This window comes from Peromyscus eremicus, chromosome 1 (assembly GCF_949786415.1).
Source record: "Peromyscus eremicus chromosome 1, PerEre_H2_v1, whole genome shotgun sequence".
NCBI classification, from domain to species: Eukaryota; Metazoa; Chordata; class Mammalia; order Rodentia; family Cricetidae; genus Peromyscus; species Peromyscus eremicus.
This window is the reverse complement of record NC_081416.1, coordinates 62,828,604-62,838,474: the sequence shown is the minus strand read 5'-3', so window position 1 is coordinate 62,838,474 and position 9,871 is coordinate 62,828,604. Positions and strand designations below refer to the sequence as shown.

Genomic DNA, 9,871 nt, shown 5'->3' with positions numbered 1-9,871 from the left:
TTGCTCCTCTTCACTATAAATCTGCATAAGACTGGCCACTAATAACCACATGACACAGTCAATACCAGGCTGTCAGAAAATTTCCTCTGTCAAAACTGTTAATCCATAGCTCTTCAACTCTTTAGCCTCAGACAGATTTTTTTTGAACAAGGGCAGCAAACAGCCACATTCTTTGCCAAAACATCATAAGAGCTGGCTGAGCAATGAAAAATATTTGAGGAGAAAAGGAGCACCAGGAAGTGGAATGGAGCTAAGTCCTGTGTTCAAGGAGATAAACAGATTAAGAAATGGAATAAAGGGAGTGGTGACCTCAGGGCAAGATCCCACCCAGCTAAGTTTCCAACTTGTGGAAAGAAACTAAAGAAAAGCTTAGAGCCATGTGTGGTGGTGCATGCCCTTAATCCCAGCACTTGGAAGGCAAAGGCTGGCAGATCTCTGAGTCTGAGGTCATCCTGGTCTACAGATCCACTTTTAAGACAGCCACACTTAAACAGTGAAGGAAACCATGGCAAACAGAAAGTTGGTAGAGATGTAATTGAATGAGAGGGCCATGTTCCAGCCCCAGTAAGCAGCAGAACTTGACAGCTTTGCCACGTGGTTCTGGAGTTAAGGATAGAAGAAAGGGGCTATGGGATCTTATTCCACTATTGAGGAAAGCCACTGAGGCCAGGCATGTGTCAGGGGTGTCCCTGAATGGAGGCCTAGAGAGACCATTGTGTGAAGTTGTGAAGGAGAAGCCTGGATTGCCTTGGAGACCCCAAGATGTTAGAGATGCCAGAGTCCTGGGATACCTGCCGAGGAAAGCTGCTAACAGGGAGTGGAACCAGCCCAAGAGAGAGAAGTGTGTTCAGGCAACAAAGCTGAACGGAGTTGGAGATGTGGTTTTGACATCAGACATGAAGATGCAGAGTTTCGAGTTTGTCCAGCTGGTTTTCAGTCTTGTTTTGGTCCAGTATTTCCTTGCTATGCTCCCTGCCCTGCATTTTGGAATGGTAATGTATATCCTGTGTCATTATATGTTGGAAGTATGTGATCTGTTTTTTATTTTGATTTTATAGGTGATTGCATTTAAGAGACTGCATGAATCTCAGAAGAGACTTTGAACTTTGGACTTCAAAACTTTGTTGAGATTTTGAGAGACTATGGGGACTTTTGAAGTTGGACTAAATGCATTTTGCATTATTATATTGTTACAAGCTTATGGGGGCCAGGGAGTGGAGTGTGGCAGTTTGAATGTAATTGGCTCCCAAAGGGAGTGGCCTTGTTGGAGTAGGTATGGTCTTGTTAGAGGAAGTGAGTCACTGTGGAGATGGGCTTTGAGGTCTCATATATGCTCAAGCCACATCTAGTGAGACAGTCCACTTCCTATTGTCTTTGTATCAAGATGTAGAATTCTCTGGCACCATGTCTATCTGCATGCTGCCATGTTCCCAGCCACCATGCTTCCTGCCATGATGATAATAGACTAAACCTCTGAACTGTAAGCCGCCACTTCAGTTAAACATTTTCCTTTATAAGAGTTGCCATGGTCATGGTGTCTCTTTATAGCAATAGATCCTAACTAAGACATCCACATTCCTCCACACAAAAGCATGCTCAGGCCTATCACAGCAATACCCCAATCCTTGGCACCAACTTCTCTTAGCTACGTTTTTATTGCTGTAAAGAGACACCATGACCATGGCAACTCTTATAAAGGAAAGCATTTAATGGGGACTGGCTTACAGTTCAGAGGCTTAGTCCATTATTGTCATGGTGGGAAGCATGGCAGCACTGAGGCAGACATGGTGCTGGAGGGGTAGCTGAGAGTTCTACATCTGGATCCCCAGGCAGCAGGAAGAGACAGTAAACCACTGGGCCTGGCTTGACCTACTAAAACCTCAAAGTCCATTCCCCAGTGACACACTTCCTCCAAGGACACACCTCCAATAATGCCACTTCCTATGAGTCGATAGGGGCCATTATCATCCAGATCACCACCCAGGGGATGGCTACTCTCTACCAAACTGCCTGGTATCCTTGGCTAAAGCTCATTCCTCTCTGCTTTCTAATTTGTCTTCTTCCTGGCTTCTTTCTAATTTGCTCCTGTCCCAGGACATGACTCAGCTCCTTCCTCCATACCAATCCCTCATATTGATCAGCCTCTGAGAGGCAGACAGTCTGGAAGGGTCACTGGCCTGTGCCTGTGGGCCATAAAAAACCTCCCCTGGATATGGTCAGCACAGCAGTGAGAGGAAGGCATTCTTTAGGGCTAGCAGAGGTGCCCAACACCCAGGGGTTAAACTGGGAGAGCACAGCTCTGCATAAATGCCTTGAAGGCCTGCGACTCCATGTAAACCTGACCCAGGGCCAAGTGGGCTGGAATAGCAGCCTTGTAGACTGAGCCCTGGAGGTGCTGGCATGGAACTCAGGAGGGGAACTGGCCCACTCACTCCACTCAGCTGTCAAGTGTGTAGTGGATGCCTAATGAGCTGGTAGGAAACAAAGAGGCAAATTGTAATTAGGTCGAAGAACTGTTCATAATCACAGGGTGATGGTAGTTAAGTTTCCCAAAATAAGGGCTGTGGAAAGATGGGCAGCTGAATGCTTGTCATCTGAAGGGAAAACACAGCATGAATCCAATGGTCTTGGATGAAGAAAGGGTTTGACACAGAAGAAAGCCCTGTGTGCTGTACCATTTTGTAAATCTTTAGCCTTCAAAGTGGTTTCGACACAGAGCCATTTCCACAGCATGTCAGGGTTGATGCCTCTGATGCCTCTGATGCCTGTGAGCTCTTGAGGTGCCAAGGTACACATACAAGCTTCTGCCTCTGAACAATGCAAGGACCTATTAGTGTGAAGGAGACACCACAAATGCAGACCTGCCCACTGGGGTGACTGTGGCCTCTGGGTTTTTCCTACCTTCCACCATAGCTTGAAAGAAAGGCAAAACAGGTCCCCAGCCCTAGAGAAAAGGTAATGGAGGGGCCCACCCTACTCCAAAGCCACCTGTGATAGAAACAGCCCCACAGAGCAGCAGGATTGGGTCAGCCCAGTATGTGCACCCTAAGATCCAGAAGAAAAAAGGAAAGCCCCCTCTTTTCCCAAAAGCAAAGGCTTTGGGCAACTCCCTGTCCAGATACAGCCTGAGCCCCAGAAGAGAGCATGACCCCACCTGCACCTGCATATCCACCACACCCCTGCACCTGCACCCCTGCCACACCCCTGCACCTGCACTCCTGCCACACCCCTGCACCTACACCCCTGCCACACCCCTGCACCTGCACCCCTGCCACACCCCTGCACCTGCACTCCTGCCACACCCCTGCACCTACACCCCTGCCACACCCCTGCACCTGCACCCCTGCCACACCCCTGCACCTGCACTCCTGTCACACCCCTGCACCTGCACTCCTGTCACACCCCTGCACCTGCACTCTTGTCACACCACTGCACCTGCACTCCTGCCACACCCCTGCACCTACACCCCTGCCACACCCCTGCACCTGCACCCCTGCCACACCCCTGCACCTGCACTCCTGTCACACCCCTGTACCTGCACTCCTGCCACACCCCTGCACCTGCACCCCTGCCACACCCCTGCACCTGCACTCCTGTCACACCCCTGCACCTGCACTCCTGTCACACCACTGCACCTGCACTCTTGTCACACCCCTGCACCTGCACCCCTGCCACACCCCTGCACCTGCACCCCTGCCACACCCCTGCACCTGCACTCCTGTCACACCCCTGTACCTGCACTCCTGCCACACCCCTGCACCTGCACCCCTGCCACACCCCTGTACCTGCACTCCTGCCACACCCCTGCACCTGCACCCCTGCCACACCCCTGCACCTGCACTCCTGTCACACCCCTGTACCTGCACTCCTGCCACACGCCTGCACCTGCACCCCTGCCACACCCCTGCACCTGCACTCCTGCCACACCATTGTACCTGCACTCCTGCCACACCCCTGCACCTAAACTCCTGTCACACCCCTGCACCTGCACTCCAGCCACACCCCTGCACCTGCATCCTTGCCACACCCCTGCACCTGCACACCTGCCACACTGCTGCACCTGCACTCCTGACACACCCCTGCACCTGCACTCCTGCCACACCCCTGCACCTGCACCCCTGCTACACCCCTGCACCTGAACTTCTGCCACACCCCTGCACCTGCACTCCTGTCACACCCCTGCACCTGCACTCCTGTCACACGGATGCATCTGCACCCCTGCCACACCTCTGCACCTGCACCCCTGCCACACCCCTGCACCTGCACCCCTGCCACATTGCTGCATCTGAACACCTGTCATACCACCACCACATCTGTGCACTTGACACAATGATGCACCTGTGCACCACCATACTGTTGCACATGTTCACCTGTCACACTGCACCTGTGTGCCAGATATGCTGCTGCATCTGTATACCTGACAAACTGCTGCACCTGGACTCCTGCTATCATGCTGCATCTGTTTCACACTTATGTACCTGACATACTTTTCCACATGTGCACCTGCCACACCTGCTACATCTGCCTAGATCTGCACACCTGTTGTACCTGCTGCACCTGCCTATATCTGCCATAGTTGCTGTACTTGCTGTGGCTGCTGCCTAGGCCGTGGAAAGAGGGCTCTGTAGCCAGTTAACTAACTAAGTGTGTTCTATAGAGACCTCTAACTTGCCCTCCTGGTGGTCTGGGGTGTTTCCTGACCTTCAGGACACACTGCTGATTGGCCACATTCAAACCGAGGTTCTTCCCAGACTGCAATTCTGGAAGGCACTGCTAGGGACTCTGGCAGCTGTGTGTACTTCAAGGTTCTTGGTCTGGGTGCCTGAAGCCTCTCACAGGACATGAGAAGACAAAGGAAATGGAGCTCTGCAGATTTCCAAACTCATGGCAGACCTGCTTCCATCACACAGGCTTGAGTATCCCTTAAGGACACCCATCAGCATAGGGCTGCATAGCCTCGGCTTCCCTGGGCCCTCGGCACACAGGCTGGAAGCCCTCTGAGCACGCTTTGAGAGGAATCAATGTTCACGGGTCATAATTGCTTGGAGCAGAGAGACCTAGAGGAGGAAAGATCTTGCTCTAGAACCTCAGTCAGGGAAGAGATCGGCAAACATCCACCTGTCTCAGACTTAATCCTGAGGAATGTCCAGGAGAGGGAGAGGCTTATGCTGCCCCAGGGGCACTAGCCCCAAAGCCTGGACGCTCATATTCTCCAGGCAAGATGGGGCTGGCACTTTCTCCAGAAAAGTTGGCACGGAATAAAGCTATACAACATCCCCATCTACACCCGGAGTCCCACCACCCTTTGAGTGGCCCAAATATTCCCACAAAGGTGTGATTCTCCACACATGAATGGCCTGGAAACAGACCCAGTACAGGAAGTAGAAAGCTTTCAAAAATACTTGAAGATGGAAGAAAATGGTATATTCATGAAACAAGAATGGAGCAGCACTCACAAAGAACCAAAACCAGTGGCTGCCTTGGAAAGGGACGAGGGGAACACCAAAATGAAAGAAGGATTTAAGGACTGAGGAAATTGCTCTAACAAAAAAAAAAATGAAAAGTCAGAGAGAGGTAGAAAGCAAGACCAGAGACATAAGGAAACCAAAGGGCACCGAAACAAGATGGCTGACGAGCTTCAGGGAGGAAAGAAACCACAGGGAAGCTGCGGTCACTATTTAACAGCAGGCCTCCAGCCCCCTGCCAACTGCAGGTCTCCTGAAGTGAGACAAAGGGGGACACAGCCCCTGGACATGAACTTCAGACCCCCTAGGACAAGGAGAGGATATTGGGCAGCGGGGAGGATTGGACTTCTTGAGTAACACTGAGGGCTGGAATGGGGAGCCAAGCCCTTGGGACAGAGGGACAACATGCCCAGTGACCCAGCCTATCAAGACTTGTTGAGTTCATGCTAAGACATGGAAAATACCAATGTGGACCCCCCCCACACACACACACCTCTTTCAGGGCTCTACCTCACTCAGGGGGGTTGTGATGATTAATGTTGCCAGTTGGATTAGAATCACCATGGAAACACCCCTTTAGGTGTGTTGGTGATGGTGTTTCTAGACTTAGATAAGAAAACAATAACTAACACAGGAGTGAAATCCCCTGGGCATCCACAGGAGGGTAAAGGTCAACACACTTTGAACCTTGCAGCAGATACTCTAGCAGGTGCCTAGATAGATAGACAGCCAGGAACTCAGAGAAAAAGAACAGCCTCATATGGGTTGGATTTGAATTGAAGTAAAACTTATATAACCCAGAATTAACGAGTCTAAGTTACTCAGTTGAGCATTTAGTACATTTCTAATGTGTTGCTGTCTTTCTCCAAAGCACTGTTACCAGGACAGAAGCTCCCACCCATGGGCAGTCATTCTCAGCCCCCAACACCCCTGCCCAGTCCCTGGCAACCATTAATCCACTTCCCGTCTCTGGTTTCATCATCCTGGGTAACTTGTATCAGTAGGCCCCTACCACACGGCTTCTGTGTCTGGCTCCTTAGAGCAAATGGAAGTCTCGGCGGGACAAGAATTACTGGGATAATGGGAAAGAGGCTTACATACAGCCCACCTGCCACGTGGTGCCTCCCTAGATGCCAGGATGTCCCTGGAATACAATGAAGAGTACATACAGGAACTGTTCTAATGTGAACCCCATCCTTACCACCCCAGGATTTGTTTAATAGGAACCTGCTTCCTGAAGAACATGGCTGCCATGGGCATTGCTGTGGAGGCTGGCTGTGGGGACAGAGTGGGTGGGGTATGTTGGTTAGAAGGTAGATGCCGATGGACAGCTCGTCAAATGGTTTGCTTGTCTCTGTCTCTCTCTGTTTCTCTGTCTCTGTCTCCTATCTCTGTCTTTTTGTCCCTGTCTCTGAGTATTTATCAAGAGCTCATGTACACACACACACACACCACAGACTTCTGTAATCAAATAAACCAAACTTGCCAATGAAGAGCACTGGGTCAAGAATCCTCTTCTCCCGGTGCCTGCTGGGCAGCTCCCCAGGTGGACATGAGGCCTTGGCAAGCTATGGTAGGAGGGAAAGACAGTGAGACCCTTCCCCTCGCACTGAGGCCCAGGTGGCAGAACCGCCTTCTCTCTGTGGTTTTGGACATGCTGGGGTTTTAGATGATGTGTTTCTTATACAGTCAGTATCAGCAAACACCTGGCCCCAACCATGCCAGAGAACCTTGCGCCTGCCTCAGGGAAGTTGCCATCTGGTTGTCTGGGAGAGAAAGAGGACACAGGGAAACACCACTCAGTCTGGGAACCAGTTCAGGTTAGGGACAGAGCTTTTGCCCTGGATGTTTATTTAGCACAGGAACTGCCAGCTCCTCCCCACACCCACGTCTGGCCCTCATGGCGTTTAAACTGTTTCAATAGCTTTGCTGAGGTGTGATTTACACTCCATACAGTCGTCCTTTTGCAGTGTACAATCCAATGGCTTTCATGTCACCTTCACCCCAGAAATGGGTGTCCCCTTTGTTGCACACGGTCAAGCCTCCTTGCCGCCCCTGCCAGCCAGCATTGGTCTGCTCCATCTGGCGACCTCCAACGACTGCAATTTCTTAGTTGTGGAAGCACACGCATGGCCCTTGGCCACTCACTCGTCTTCGAAGCTCACCACTGATTTGAGCCGGGGAGTCATTCTGTCTTCCAGAGGCATGAACCACTGTCGGCCCACTCAGTGCTCTTCGGTCCTTGTGTGCATCACTGTGTGGGACACCCGAGTGCCTGTGAGGACAGAAGCCTCCCTGTCCTGGACACGGAGTCAGGGATGGACGCTAAGCTTACGCTTTGCTTGTTAAGAAACCTCCACAGCAGGCCTTTGAGGGGTCTTAGCTGGTAAAAATGCATGCTCCAGCACACACACACACACACACACACACACACACACACACACACACACGGGTGTTCGGATGCAAAAGTAAAAATAAATAAACAAACTTTCAGATTGTTTTTCTGAGCTGGCTGCCCTTGTCACTCTTGGCTAATGGGGAGTGAGGTTCTAGTTTCCCTACACTCTCAACACAGTGTGGTGTTACCTTCTGGGGGTGTGAAGCTCACCTCTGGTCCTGTAGAGCTAAGGATGGGATTGGGCATCTGCTGGAGCCTCCAGCCCAATGGCTTCAAGAGGAGACATGGGCTGCCACAGTCCACAGTGGCTTTCCTGAGGTGTCTCCTCGTTCTCTGCTCCCCTCCCCCATCTTTGTGTGAAGGGTTCTGTGTATGCTCCAACTGCAGTCCTTTGTCAGAGACATGCCTGGAGACCTCCTCTCACCGGGGCAGAGCTTCTCAAAGCTGTCTCAGTGTCATCTCCAGAAGTCCAATTTTGGCTCATCGTGTGTGTTCTGTGTATCTGCTAAATCATTTCCTGACATGCGACCATAAACTATAGCTCCTGTCTTCTTGGTTTTGCAGTTTGGCTATGCCAAGTCTTGGATCCGTTCTGATGGACTCATCTTTTGCAGGAGCTCTCATCCCACATGCGTTTTAGAGGGCAGGAGTGCTCACAGCTACGCACTGGAGAAGCCAGGACTGTTAATCAGCAGGGCTGCCTCCTCAGTGGAGGAGATGAACACTTGTTTTCCACCCAGAAGATTGGGAGCAGATGCTGCTAATGACCCGCTGACCTTTGCTCTCTGTAGAGCCAGGCCTCAAGTAAATCCTCCAGAATTTTTATCCCAGACTCTCCCTCCCCAGACCTTTATCTTTAGTTTTGTTTCTCAGTCAATAGAACCCATCCTTAGGGGAGATGTCACATGTGCTTTAGAGCTCACCTCTATGCTATCTCAAAGACCACACCAGATCCTAGGCCCTTAAGCTATAGAACCCATCTTCATGGTAGAGGTAACATGTCCTTTGCCAAAGAGTTTCAATGCAGTCACAACTTAAGATTTATTGTGCACATGGGATTGAGATGTTACCAGGAAACTTTTCCCCCCCAAACTTATGCTACATTTTAATATTTCTAAAATAAACTGCCTAGTGTCAGATTCTAGAAGTTTGATCCAGCCTGGCTAACTGTCACCCTGAACCAAGTTCCCCTGGTACCTCCTGCGGATTGTTTCCCTGCTGGCCATGAAGCTTGCAGGAACCCGGGCAATACATGACCTACAGTCAGCATCATATGCTGAAAGCCCATCTTCTCCTTACAGAACCCCATGAGAACCAACTGGACTCGCTCAAATGTCCGCACTAGCCTGCAGAACTGGCCTACTGATTCAGACCCAAACAGCTAACAGTCTAGGCACTGAAACAAGGAGGCTGGTCGCTCTGATTTGTCTCTTTCCCATGACTGCCTGGCTCCTCCAGCTCCCCGTGTCTCCGCCTCACCACGGTTGCTCATAGAGAACCTCTCTCTTTTGTAGACATGGTGGCAGGTCTGCCTATCGATCCAAGACCCTTCTCTGCTCTAGTTCACAGCTTGGATCTGGGATTTAACCTGGCACAGCTTGAGTGACCACCAGGAACAGAGCTTGCCATGTTCTGGAACCAAAAGCTCTAGGTCATAGTGGAGCAAATTCAATGTGCACAGCAACAGACCCTGGCTTTCTCCTCCAGCAGCCTCGAGACAGAGCATGGAAGCCCTTTGTGTCCCTCCATTTCTCTTTCCCATCTAACCAGATGAAGCTGGCTGGAAGCCACACTTTGCAGACAAACTAAGTATCTTCATCTCAAGTCTCCAGCCTGGACAGGGGTTTGTCCCAGGCAGCAGGAAATTCCTTGTCTTGATCATGTGGAGTGAAATGAGGCCACTAACTCCAATGCCAGGTGTTAATAGTCTGATCTGCCCCTTGAAATCCCACCCCTTGATTCTGCCCTGTGTCCTGATATAAAAGCCTCATTCTAAGGGAAAACTCCT

General features: G+C 50.9%; 1 protein-coding gene across 1 annotated transcript; it reads left to right on the top strand.

Annotated features, from left to right (window-relative positions):
* Positions 1 to 3,144: 3,144 nt before the first annotated feature.
* Positions 3,145 to 4,482, top strand: LOC131905239 (uncharacterized). Its single transcript, XM_059256240.1, has one exon. The coding sequence runs from the start codon at positions 3,145 to 3,147 to the stop codon at positions 4,480 to 4,482; it is 1,338 nt and encodes a 445-aa protein (XP_059112223.1).
* Positions 4,483 to 9,871: the final 5,389 nt, after the last annotated feature.

Excerpts from the sequence above, each read along its gene's own strand:
- LOC131905239 (XM_059256240.1), top strand. The coding sequence starts at position 3,145 with ATGACCCCACCTGCACCTGCATATCCACCACACCCCTGCACCTGCACC.